The sequence below is a fragment of the Molossus molossus genome, unplaced genomic scaffold (genome assembly GCF_014108415.1).
Source record: "Molossus molossus isolate mMolMol1 unplaced genomic scaffold, mMolMol1.p scaffold_m16_p_16, whole genome shotgun sequence".
Lineage (NCBI taxonomy): Eukaryota > Metazoa > Chordata > Mammalia > Chiroptera > Molossidae > Molossus > Molossus molossus.
The window spans coordinates 29,070,481-29,084,517 of record NW_023425351.1 but is presented as its reverse complement, the minus strand read 5'-3'; the positions used below and the strand labels follow the sequence as shown (position 1 = coordinate 29,084,517).

The 14,037-nt window shown below is 42.8% G+C and overlaps 1 protein-coding gene across 1 annotated transcript in view; it reads right to left on the bottom strand.

The window, feature by feature from the left end:
• Window positions 1-1,697: 1,697 nt before the first annotated feature.
• The window catches only part of KCNB2 (potassium voltage-gated channel subfamily B member 2), a 324,106-nt gene continuing 311,766 nt past the window's right edge, over window positions 1,698-14,037 (bottom strand). Inside the window, exon 2 of the mRNA XM_036264439.1 lies at window positions 1,698-5,073. Coding sequence (XP_036120332.1) covers window positions 2,917-5,073 — 2,157 coding nt within the window. The 3' untranslated portion in view covers window positions 1,698-2,916. The remainder of the gene's footprint in view (window positions 5,074-14,037) is intronic.

Below are 14,037 nucleotides of genomic sequence, written 5' to 3'. Positions count from 1 at the left end.
CACTGGTTGTTAAAACAGCCCCAAGAATCGAAGTAACCATTCCTGGGATTGTATTTTGAGTTCCTTCCCATGGTTTTTACCCACTGATGTTTGTCTCAGTTACTGACCTAGGGACCGATGAGTACACTCCCAGCAGCAGAATCCTTCAGGCCTCAGAGAACCAATCTAGGTACTCTCGATTCAGGCAGTGCTTCTCAAACTGGGGATACGGTACATTTTCCAGGGGGTTCAAAAGAGGTATCTGTAGTTATGAGTACCAATTTTACTAGTTGGTAAGTAATATAAAACATTATTTCTTTTCTATTGAAACATATGCTATGGAGTGAAATGCAGCATTTTCCATGAATTTTTAATGTAAAACATAAGACTTTAAAAGAACTCTGTGCTCGGTACATTCCCAGACCGTTTCAGGCAATTCACGTCCATCCTCTGTGGCGGGTTCAGTTCATTGACAAGTTTAGGAAGCGCATTCCGAGAGCCCCAGTTCCCGTACTGCCTCCCTGTAAGACACCAAAGTCAAAGTGTTTTTAGAGGAGCATTTAATTTTTTTCCTTGCTGAAGACCTTTGGCTCAGAGGGACTAAGACCTGGAGGTTAAGCTTTCCATAGGATGTTCTTGGACATTCTTTAAAACTTAAAATATATTAAAGGTGAAAAAGTTTTTAAGAAGAAATGCTTCTAGAGGGGAAAACCTAGGATTCCTAATCCAGGCGAGATTTCTAATATGAACATTCTGGAGCAGGGATCTCAAGAGAAGGCCTAATGGATACATGAAAGGACATTAGTGAACTGTTAGGGCAATAAGACAAGTCCATTTGCACAGACAGATACATTGTCAATAAATTGAGATTCAACAATATGGAGACACTAGAAAATAATTGCGTCATGAGATTTGACATAAAGAAAATGATTTGCATAATGTATTTGCTATTCATCTAACAGCAGATACACCTATTTGACCTGAAAAACTATATATAGGAAATTCAAACACTTCAGATTTACAAAAACTGACCAACATTTAGTTTTAGACACCGAAATAAGTATGAGTAATGTAAATATTAATGATTAAGGACCATAAACTCTTCAAGGTTATGTTTTGACACAAACATGAAAACTATTAAGAAATTCTAAGCACAGTGAAAAAGACATGTTTAATATTTTAAGCATCAGGGCAGCTTGGATTTCAACTAGGATCAAGACTTGTTTTCTTATCTGAGATATAATGACCAGATTGTGTTAATAAATAAATGTTATTCCTTAAACTAGATTCTAAATATTTGGGTTGTCTTTTTCCATTTTAAAAATAGAATAAAATTTAGAATACTTTCTTTCTTTAAACAAGATGTTGTGCTTTAAATTTGTTTCAGAATTCTCCAGACTATTTTTCTACTCGCAAATGTGCATGCACACACGGACACACAAAAAACATTACGTTGAGGCAAAACTTGGACATTCCTGAGAGGCCAATGAATCATTAATTTGAAGGTTTAGGAATAATTTTGTCTCGGTTTTTATTGGGGCAGAACTGAGACCAAGAGGAGGTTTTGGAGGCTCGTCCAGGATCACACTCCCGGTAGTTTCATATCTGGAGCCAGAGCCTTGATTTCTTGTGACATAAACTTGATTCAAACGACCTGGGTTCTAGCAGGAACTTCACCAGCAGGGCAACCGCCAGCAAGTGCCTTAACTCCTCTGGATTTCACTGTTCTCGGTAGAAAATTATGGAAGTGGTTTCCATACGGGTAATCCTGACCATCCCTTGGGGATGTTGGATATGTGGTGGTGGGTGTTTCCAGTTCGTGCAATTACTGGAGGGTGCTGCTGGCACCTGTGACCCTCCCAAACTGGCAGTGTGCCCTCCCCACACTTGGAATTCCCATTTGGCATATCTGCATTCTATCTTTAGCTCTTTGGATAGAAAGAATTATGTTGGATACAAGTGGAAAATACAGGCATCTTTAGAATATACAATGAAAAAAGCCCCCAAACTGATTTCCAAATGTGGAGTGCCATTAAAAAAAACCCCAAAAAACACACTTAGCTATATGATATAACCTTCTCTTCAGGTTTTTAAAAAAGATGCATTCCTGTAATAGGCTGTGGCATGATATATAACTGATTGGCAAAATTTCAAGCTTAAATTCCAAAAGTTTTGATATCTGGTCATTAAATCTTGCCTATGTTTATGATTTTTAAATAAAACCACTAATGCCATAACTAAGCAGGAGCAAAGAAAAAAAATGCACCCTAGGAATTATATCACAAGGAAATAAAAATACTGTATTCCTCTAAACAGATGTACTTAGAAGAGCTTTATAACCCAAAGCAAGATGTGGGAGATGGTTTAAGGAGAGGTTGCAATTTTGCAACAAGAAGTCTGTACAACTCCTCCAGGCAGTAGCTGTGAAGGAAGTACCTGTGTCTCCGAAACTTGTTTCCATAGGTTCTGGACACTTTTGCATCCCGGGCCCCAATAGTCACAAAATCAGGCATTTTGCAAGCTCAGAGCACCTTGCTCCATCATTATGAACTCATGTAATGACATTTCATCCTTTCATGTGCAAATTCTAAAATTCATTGTAACAGAAAAGTTAAAAGTTGAAAATCTGTCTACAATTTGAAATGAAAGGATCAAAAATGTCAGACATTGCAGAATACTGGTTCCTAACAGAGGTCTCTTTATTTGGTCACTGACCCTCAGTCATTTGTGTGTGTTTGTTACAAAACGCAGTCTTGACTCTTTATTTAAACAGTGCTTAAACTAAACTGTTCATGCCATGCAAAAATAACATTTTATGCACTTTTGGGGGGGATGGGGGAGCGTCCCATGTTTTAGTTCACAGGCATTATTAACCGCGTTTTTAAGAAACAAGTTTTTTTTGTTTTTTGTTTTGTTTTTTATTGCTTTTGTTACTAGTCACATGCTGGTTTCACGTGTGGGACAATAACCTGTGTCTCCCGGGTTGGAATGTATTTCTGGGGCAAACAAGTGGTTTTCCATCTTGCACCCTTCTTGACTATTGTCCTTTTTAACTTCAGCAACAGCATGGTAAATGTCTTGCCTACAGTTGTGACTCGTGTCCTGAGGAGAGGAAGAGCCCACACAGGCCTCTTCTCTTAAAGGGTCTCTCCCGTCACTAGGCTTGTCTGCACAGCAGTTGGGGCTGGAGTCGGCCTGCGTGTCCTGCCTGGCCCCTTGGAGCTCTAAGAAGTCATCGTCTTCGCCAGTGTCCACTTCCGTGAAGCTCCTCCTCTCTCTTGATGAGAAAGGAAAGAGTTTTTGCTTAGGAAACCGAGGGGTCAGCCCTCTGGAAGGTCCCAGACAATGTGGCGACCCCTCAGCGCCCAGCAAGGGTCTGTCTCCCGGTGCGGGGTTTTCTTCCAGGAGGATGGTGCTGATGAGCTGCGGGGCGGCGATGGAGAAGTCGGCCGCCGTGACCGGCAGTGGCCTGGCTGTGCTGGGCGGGGTCTGCGGCGCGCTGCCTCTGTTTTCCTTAAAATTCACTTTGAGCGACCTGGATTTCAGCGGGTGGCTGCCCCTCAGCGAGCTCTTAGGGCTCTCGGAGGCACTGTCAGACGGCTCCGGGCCGTGGAGCCCACTTTGGGAACCGCTGGCGTCGAGGTCCCCAGCTATACCCACCGGGGCATACTCTAGGGTGGCCTCCTGAGCCGCAGGGCCCTTCTCTCTGGCGAGTGTGAGGAAAGGGGGGCCCCTGGCTCTCTGATGCTCCTCGGTCCCCGTGAAGTCGGGAGGGAACTTCATCCGCAGGTGAGAAGCGGAGGACGGTGGCAGGGGTGACCTGTCGGTCTCGGTGAAGTCGGTGGCGCAGCTGGTGAAGCTGTCGATGCTGGAGGTGCTCTTCATGTCCATGATGACCTCGGCCTGCGCCACGGCCAGCTGCTCCTGCGGGCAGACCACCTCCTCCATCTCGATCTCCTCTTCGTAGGCGGACGGCCGCTCGGGCGGCTCCTGGCTGTCGGCGTCGGGGGGACAGTGCGGCTGGGTCTTGGTGATCTCATTGTACAGCATCTCCAGTTTCTGGGCACTCAGATGCTGTGGGCTGGAGGCAGAAGTGTTGTTCAGCTGCTCGTGGGAGTCTTTTTGGCTAACCTCCTGGTACTTATTCTCGTAGGACTTGTTGGAGCTGGTTTCCGACAGCGCCTTCCTGGCCCACTTCCAGCGGCTGGGAGACAGGTGATTATCGTCGGCCGAGTCCTTGGTTTTGGCCGGCTCTCCTGCCTTCTCCACAGACACGTCGATCAGTTCCATGCTGCGAGCGAAGGCGTCTTTTAAGTTCATGGAGACAATGCTCCCATTCCTTTTGGCCCTCTCCAGAGCCTCTCTCCTTTTAATTGCCTTCTCCTGGCGTTTCTGCTCCTTGTAAAACTCAGAGAAATTGTTCACAATGATTGGGATGGGAAGGGCGATGACCAGAACCCCGGCGATACAGCAGAGGCCGCCCACGATTTTGCCCAGTAACGTTTTGGGGTAGATGTCCCCGTAGCCCACAGTGGTCATGGTGATGGTGGCCCACCAAAAGGATGCTGGGATACTGGTGAACTTCGTAGCGTCTTCGTCCTTCTCCGCAAAAAACACCAGGCTGGAAAATATCATTATGCCCATGGCCAGAAACAGAATCAACAAGCCCAGTTCGTTGTAACTCCGCCTGAGGGTGAAACCCAGGGACTGCAGGCCTGTGGAGTGTCGGGCGAGTTTCAGGATCCGGAGGATGCGCATGATGCGGAAGATCTGAACCACGCGCCGCACGTTCTGGAACTGCAGGACGCTCTTGTTGGACTCGGTGAGGAAAATGGTGACGTAGTATGGCAGGATGGCCAGCAAGTCGATGACGTTGAGCGGGCCTTTGAAGAACTTCCACTTATTTGGTGAGGACAGGAAGCGTAAAAGGTACTCCATGGTAAACCAAGCGATGCACACGGCCTCCACGTGCGCCAGCTGGGTGTTGTCGCTGGCTTGTCCGAATTCGTCCGTCTCCTGAAGCTCCGGTAGGGTGTTGAGAGACAAAGCGATGGTGGAGAGTACGATGAACAGGATGGACACGATGGCCAGTATCTGGAAAAGAGAAGAAAGCCCGAGTGAGCAAATCTTCTTGGTTGCGTAGGCAGCTAGGAAACACGGAATCACCATTCTTTAAAGATACGGATTGCTCAAGGATACTCGAAGAAGGTAACTTTGCAACCTGAAATTCCCTGACGAATACAAATACATTCACTTTTTATGAGTTCATTGCACTCAGAAGCCTAATGTAGTATACACATTTAAATTCTAGGGCCTAAGTGATTGGAAAAAAAAATATCCATTCTTCCCTTTCTTGCCCATTGTTCTTAGGCACATTTTTGGGAATAACTGCCACTTGGAATAGTTTTGGGGGCTTGATCATCTCTCCTCTCTTAGTTGTTGGTAATTTTTTTCTCTTAACCCTCTGGTTTGTGTTTTCTTAAGCGAATCACCATACATGCTACGTAAGCGCGAAGGGATTCATGATTTGTAGAACTTTGATTCTACAGCTAAAAACATGAATGCAGACCTACACGTGGAGAGAGAATATGGCACTGAGAACAAGTGTTTCTCATAGAACAAATACTGTGTATGTGGTTAGTGCTGATGGCAGCATCGAGTCAGGAGATCCTTCGTCCTGAGATGTGTGGGCCTCTGGGCAGCCTCAGACAGGGAAGGAAGGTCGTGAACCAACTTCATTCAGTCCAGGAAGGTTTCAGGGAGAGGAGCTTGACGTCTGTCCATGATGATCTGAGTGCAGGGCAGACACTGTAGGCAGAGGGGTAGCATAGCCAGAATTCAGACATGGAAGGAAGAGAGAGGGCTCAATAATATGGAAGATGAAGGTCAACTGACTGGATTTTAGAGTCAGACATTCTGGACTCAGACCTTGGCTTTATTGCTTACTGTGTGATCTTGGGCAAGTTATTTAACCTCTGTGTTGCAGTTTACAAATCTATCGAATGAATCCAACAATCATAGTTATTTCATGTCTGTTGTGAATTTACATGGCTCACAGATATCACTAAATAAATGAAAGTTCCTCCTATGATTAGAGGCTGAAATGAACAGGATTTTTGGTCTTGAAAGATGAAGGCCAAGAACAGGTATCTGGGAAATCTGTGAAACTATGTAAGATACGGTCTGCCCAAGTTGGATTTCCTCGTTGGAACCCAGGGTTCCAGGTTGATAAGGCAAAGCATGAAGATGGAGGTTTAGGGCCATGGGAGGAAGCACTTGTTTGCTTAGGAAAGATTGTGTACCTAGAGCACACAATTCTTGGAGCAGGAGGAAACCTGAAACTTCCCTTACCTACATTAGGTCTGGCCTGATTTCAGCTGACCCTTGCCAATGACCTGGGAAGGTCTCACTATGTGTATGTCTGACAGTAACAGCTTAGAGAGTCAGCATCTAGTATACATTTCAAAAGACACTGATTAAACTTCTTGAGGCCACACAGTTCAGCAAGCATCAGACTGTGAAAAAATTAGTTTATCTCTAACTGACATCAGGACTTCTGAACTCCTCTCCTCTTGTTCTTCTTTCTCTCTCTTCTCTTTTTCCTTCTAAGTTTCTCTACTTTGGGGTCATTCTTCTTACCTTTCCCCTTTTCTCTTCTTATGCCTCCTTTGTACCTTTTATTGTTTTTCCATCCAGCTCCTAACTTTCTTCTTAAATTGCTATGAAGCAAAACCGTGGTATAATATATTTCATCAGATATTAAATAAAGATTTATGGTTCCTTAACTTAAAGAACAGTATTTAATCATTAGGTCTTTTATATATTTTTCTCAAACAAAATTAAATTAAGTACTTTTTACTTGAGTTCACTTCAGAGTTTCCCTTAAAAAGGAGGACACGTGAATTATAATAAAGGTTCTCCTCACCTACCCTAGGAGAGTTAGAAGGCTAAAGTTAGAAATTCCCTCAAGAAGGTTTAGGTAAACCCATAGAGAATGGACTCAGAGGGTTTAGTAAGGGCAAGTTGAAAATGCTCACCTTGAATGTCTACCCTCAGAGACCAATGGCAAGGTAAAATTTATAATATTTTGTCTCTAAAATATTCCTTAGGAAGCCCTGGTCAGATCCCATCCACTCTTAGGCTCTTACCTTACGGAACTGGGTCCATCTGTATTTTCTAAGAGGTCACACTATTACTAATATACTTTGGGGCATTTTAAGTGCTGGGATGGCTGCCATCATTCTTGTTCTGATAATTCATATTCTAGATTTTCCATATCATCTTATTGTTCACCTGCCCATTTTTAATGCATTTTACTGATGTTTATCCCTTCAAAGAGCAAGGAGAAAAGTAGAAATACAAATGAAACCATTCTATCATCTTCCAGCCTTTTGGATAAAGAGCAAAGTGGAAGGTCCAAAGTGGACCTTCTGATTTCCTTGACTCCACAATCAGAGTGAGCTTGTAGGTCATTTTACTTTGGTAGCTAATTTTTGGAAATAATGAAACATTGGATTACTCATGCAGTCTGTGTCTAGTTGATGGCAATTTAACAAACATGGCGACCTTCAACACCTGATTTGGAGTACATTCTTGAAGAAAAAGAATTACTATAAAAAACCAAATAAACATTCAAGCCCTTAGGGACCCCATAGTCATGTTAAAGAAACTGTAAGGTATTGAAATACATTACTTTCTATTTGGCTTATTTTTAAATATCATGTGAAACTTGGAGTTCTTCCAGAAAGACAACCCCCTGGACAGATTTTTCAATATATACCAAGGATGATGTGTGATGCAATAAGCCAAATGCAAGTTTATTGTCCTATTGCAGAGATTTTGTTGTTGTTTTTAACACAATAAATAGAACAAATGTGAATTTTTGCTCTAAGCTATAGGATACACTTCCCAACATGGAGATCTACTTTAGTACAGCAAACCCTTATGGCATTTAGGTATTGCTTTGTTTATCATAGCTATGCAGGAGTTGGGTTTTCATTTTGTCACCTCCAACAACTGGCCTCCAGAACTGGTGGTTTCTCTCAACTCCAGCAAACAGACCTATGTTTGTACAGGGCAAATGAGATGCAAATTCCAAACAATTATCTGTGTGATACTGGTCAACCCCCTTGGCGATCTGGATTAGATCATCTCCAAGGTTCATTTCACCTCTAATATTTGATGATTCTCTTTCTAAACTAAAACATTTGCTAATTCCAATCATGTCTGAAAACTAAACCTAGGAGAAGTCACACCTGGTCCTTTCCCTTAGGTTGAATTGCCAAAATCCAATTTTGTTGCTTAAGAAATTCAAATGGGAAAAATATCATGCTGTGTATGTTCTAAGCATTTAGTTACTGGGAACAGACATTATTCCTGGATAAAACTTTTCATCCCTTTTGAATGGTTTTAATACTTCACTTAGACACAGACATTCTGGGATGGCATGGGGTTAAGAATAGGGTCAACACTCTCACCACTGAGCCATGCCAGCCAGGGCTAGACTCCTCTCTCTAGTGAGTAAATGATAGATCTAGGGCAATGCCACGAAAGGAGAGTGAGTGGAGCGCATCCTTTGAACACAGTTTCATTTAACTTGATAGCCAGACCATAAAAAAAATCATTGAGCACTCAAGTTAGACATCTTTGAAATACTCCATTTCTCACTTTATAGATAAAGAAATGAAGATTCAGGGAGTCTAATAAATGCCTGGTGTGGGGAAGTGGTTGTAATATGGGACTTAGCTATTCCGGGACTCAGTAGTCCCATCTAGAAAATGTGGAAAAGAAATACCATATAGTGTTGTACTGAGGACTGTGATGGTTAATTTTATGTGTCAAAGTGTCTAGGCTCTGGTACCCAGTCGTTTGGTAGAAGTTGTTGTGAGGTATTTTTTTTAGATGTGATTAACATTTAAATCAGTAGAATTTGAGCAAAGCAGAGTTCCTTCCTAGAAGTTGTTGTGAAGGTATTTTTTTTAGATGTGATTAACATTTAAATCAGTAGAATTCGAGCAAAGCAGAGTTCCTTCCATAACACAGGTGAGCCTTATGGAATAGCTGAAGGCCTTATGAAGACGGGTTTCCCAAAAGAGGAGCAATTCTGCTTCAAGACTGCAACACAGAAACCCTCCCTGAGTTTGCAGTCTGCCTGGCCTGCTCTGTGGATTTCAGACTAAAGATTACAACATCAACTCTCACATGATTTTCCTGCCTGCTGTCTGGCCCTGTGCATTTGACTTGTCAGCCCTCACAAATGCACGGACTAATTCCTTAATGTGTGTCTGTATGTCTCTCTCCCAGCCAGGCTGGGACCCTCACTGCTTCCTGGGGATGTTGCTCCTCATTCCCCTTCACCCTCTGGTCACTACCTCTCCCCACTGTCCTCCATCTGTCCACATCCTACCACTTCCCATGCAGCGTCCCTGGGGCTCCAGGTCACCTGGTGGCCTGTCTCCTCTGGAGGCTCTCAGCTGTATCCCCTGGGTTGACCATACTCACTCACTCACTCACTCACTCACACATCTATTTTAATCATATATACCTGTGTATATACATTCTATTGATTCTGTTTCTCTAGATAACTTTACTACAAGAACAAACAATATAAAATATATGATAGTACTTTACAAACTCTAAAGTGCTAAATATGTTAATTATTAACTAACTTGAGACTTTCTCAAATCATACATCTATTCCTGTTGGCCATAAGAAGAATCCAGTTCCTTATTCTCTGTGTAACCCCAACACTTAGATGGGGTTGTCTCAACACCCCACAAAGAGCACATTCATGGGCTGGGTCATTACGAGGGCCACAGGGAGACAGTTCTATTACTTAGCACAAATGAACTGAGGAGAACTCCCTAAGTTGGACTTTTCTTAATAGCTGCCAACCTTCTGAGATGTTGCCTCTTCCACTTAGTTGAGCTGAAATGAACTCAGAAAGATGAGCAAAAGGAAAATGAAGATCAACACATATTACTTTCTAAAACCACATGTAAATGGTTAACTAATGTTAATTACATGCCATCTGGATGCATCCCCAGTGGAGTGTGCAGAATCAGCAATTGATTCTGACTTTGAGACCCTTGTAAAGACTGTTTACTTTCATGTGTTTTTCAGCTAGTTTCACCATTCTAATCCTTATCACTCACTCTTGGTGGCTGAATTGGCTTGAATTTTCCCTCCAGCCAGGCTGGGACCCTCACTGCTTCCTGGGGATGTTGCTCCTCATTCCCCTTCACCCTCTGGTTACTACCTCTCCCCACTGTCCTCCATCTGTCCACATCCTACCACTTCCCATGCAGTGTCCCAGGGCTCCAGGTCATCTGGTGGCCTGTCTCCTCTGGAAGCTCTCAGCTGTATCCCCTGGGTTGAGCAAATACACAAAAGGTGTCAACGACACTTCTTGCAATTGCTCAAACTTACATGGTCTCCCTTTGCAGCCTGGCCTGTGTTCCGCGGCCCCCTTGCAGGACTGGTAGATTTAGGAAATAAAAATACAAATGCCCAGTTACATTTAAATCATTTTTTTTTTAAAACAGGACAAACCTATACTGAAAAAGTGTTCGCTGTTCACCTGGAATTCACTAGGTATTGGATCTGGTACCCTTACCTCTGTGGCCCAGGAGCTTCTCCTCCTGGAAAGTGGAAGTTTGAACTCAGAGACCTGGAGACTCGGAGTTGCTGGTCACATCAATGGCAGTGCTTCAGAAGGGGAGGGGGACAAGCTGACATTGTGGGGAGTCTCTGTTTGTGCCCTAACAGCACCTCCCACTACATTGTCTCTCCCTTCCCCCCTTTCAGCTTATGTAGGCCAGAGTTCTGATCAGGTTCTGTTCCACCCATAAAACCTCACAACCTTCTTAAATAATAATTTGACAATTTCATAGGAGACAGTTTTGTTCCCAAATAGGATTCTAGAACTAAGGAAGGCAGTGCCTATATTGTTCTATAGACTTTCTTCCAGAAAGTCTTTCATACAGAGCAGCCACTGCGTGGATCTGTTTAAAAAAGAAGGGAGAATTCCACAGAACTGGAGAAAATGAGAATGGACCTTGAAGAATTCGAATCTTTTTTAATTATCCAAGAAAAATAAAACAGGTTTTTAGTCATTTTCTGCTGCTCCCACATGGCCCAAAGTCAGCCTAAAAGCTTTAACCACCAACAGAATTTCTTTAACAATAGAAATTCATATTAAAAATTGCCCATTTTTTTGATAACAGAACAGTGATATAACCTTTTCAGGTCCAGTGACATAATCTTTTCCAAGATATAAGCTCTATACTTTCTCTTATCCTTTCTTGTTTTCATTACGCTAAGTAGACAACTTTTTTCTTTCTTTCTTCTTTTTACCCTATTTTTTGAGAATCCTGCTTTTGACTGCATATTCGCTTGGGCTTCACCTTCACAGAAGGATATATTTTCTTAAAGAAAAGTGCTGTATTCATTCTATATCACGCCCCCACCCCCACCCCCCCAGCATGATTTGAAACCTGCAGTTAATCCCACCAGTGAATGAAGTGATAGTTCCGTGTATAGATCTAGGTAGATTCAGGTTTGTGCAATAAAATGTGAAGCCCCCAAGGAGAATTAATAATGTAGCTTATCTATTAAAAATCTCTTACATACATGTGCACATAAACACACACAAAAATACATACAAATACACACACATCACTGTTCCATGAATCCAAAAGCAAAGCGTCATGGAGAAATAACAAAAACTCCACTAAAATATCAACTTAAGAATGTTGCATATTCTATTTGATGTTTATTTATTAGCGTAATTTGTTAAAATACCTTGTCCATATAAAACACGTCTTAGATTTGTGCAGACCCAGAATTATAGAAGCTTCCCTCCCTTTTCTTTGTATCGATTTTCTAGTTCTTTAAAAAGATAATTCATATCAACCAATACATTACTTTTCTCCCCTTAAAAACAAAAGATAATTCATGAACACCTGGGAGAGAAAAAACAGATTTTGAGCAATTAAAGTGTTTTGAACACTAGAGTATTTACAGGTCTATCCAGATTCCATAAGTCTCAGGGAAGCATTAAAGAATGGGTAGACGTGTCCCCACAGAAAAGGGGATACAGGCCGAGAGGACAGGGTGCCCTAAGGCATCAAAGCCCAAAACACATGGTTTGCTCAGAAAGTTCCAAGTAGTTTTGTATGCCTGGGGGCATCCATGGGAGGAATGGCATGGAGAAGATGACTTCAGGGTCAACTCCAGAGGTACCGACAGAGAAAAGAATGTGAAGGATGCCGCCATCATCTGTGCAGCGCACAATCCCACCACCTTTCGGCAGCCGTATCAGGGAGTCAGGTACTACAGTGTGACTGGAAGCAGGTGGAGGCACAAAGGTAAGTGGGGTTAGGGCACTTCTGGGAAATTAAGCAATGGACACATTCTGAAGGATGCTCAGTGCATTAATGAAGAGTTTGGTAGGCTCTCTTCTGAAGACCCGTTTTCCTCAAAGTGTGGTCCCCAGACCTGCAGCATGGGCATTATGTGGTAACTTGTTAGAAATGCCAATTCTCAGGCCCACTTCAACCTACTGAGTCAGAAACTCTGAGGGGGGGCTCAGCAGTCTGTGTTTTAACAAGTCCTCTGGGCGATTCCAATGCTTGCTAAAGCTCGAGGAGTAAAAGCTGTAAGGAGTAACAGCCACTGATGGATTTTAAGCAAGGGAATGGCCCGCTCAGATTTGCATTCTGGAAAGACCACTAATTGCAGTGGTGGGACTGATTGGGGTAGAGTTGCAATGGAAGACAAGAGATGCTTCTATTGCAATGGCAGTAAAATGGGGAAGGAGGGAAGAGGTTACAAAATTGCTTATAAGGTAGAATCTCAGCCTTACTTGCTATGGAGTGGAGCATCCTTATGTTTGTGGCTAAGTTTACCAGGAAGACTGAGTAGCTCTCACAAAGCTCCATCACCATCTCGTTCAGACAGAAACTCAGGGTGAGCCTTGCCTTGCATCATCATTCATCTATAAGTAATATTTCCTCATAGTACAGATATTCTAATAAGAATGTTAGGTTTGGAAACAGAAATAGAGTTATTTCTCTCTTGGAGCTAAACAACAGTTTCTATTATACATGAAAACATTATGAGACACACACACTATTATTTGCCAGAACTACTTGCTTTTATAAAATTTTACCTTAAGTGTACATTCTGGAACCACACAGACCATTTACACTAACTGTTCCCTGAAAGCATGCTCATTTGTTGAATTATTCCTCCAACCCACTCCGACTTCCAATTTCTGCAAGGCAGTCGTCTAAATTTCCCAAATTAAAGTGCCATTAAAAACTGGCTTTGTTCCTTGGACAGTTAGATGGCTTCATCAGCCCATCATTCACCTTTAACATAGAACTGCCAGAATTTACGTCCACCGTTATCCCCAAATCTAAAAACTACGTCTCAGCAGCTTCAAAGAAAGAAAAAACAAGAGTCCTAATGCAATCGTTATTTTCCTTCTACTGAATCTCTGCAGTGAGCCTCTTCTAAAAAGTATTTGTGGGGTCAATATCATTAAGACCACATTCTAGAAATGCCAGAAAACAGAAGACACGCAAGGGGCATGCTGAAATGCAGCGGCTCTGCCCAGGGAAACGTTCAATGGAAGCCAAACCAGCGGCGACTGAAAAAAACTGTGGTTCACTTTCCATCTGCGCTCAGGGGCAGGCTGCCGTGCTGTACCAGGGCCAGTGAGCAGCCGCCGCTCACTGATGGCTTCTGTTGCACGGATGACAGGCGTTCTTCATGGCAGAGAGCCAAGCATCACAAACAAGGGCCTTTAATGGAGTCCGGTTTGGCTCGTTTTGACAGCAACAATTGGGGACCATGATTTTAACAGGCTCAAGTGCTTCTGTCCTTATTAGGGACTGAGGAGGTTTTACTAGACAGAAAGATGCTGCTTTTTATAGCTGTCTGAGGTGGATGTTTTCCTCAATCAGGTAGACACATTCCATTATCTGTATGGAGTTGCTCCTGTCTATCATGAAGGCTATTTAGTTAAAGCCTTGTCAATCAGAGTGTGGTCCT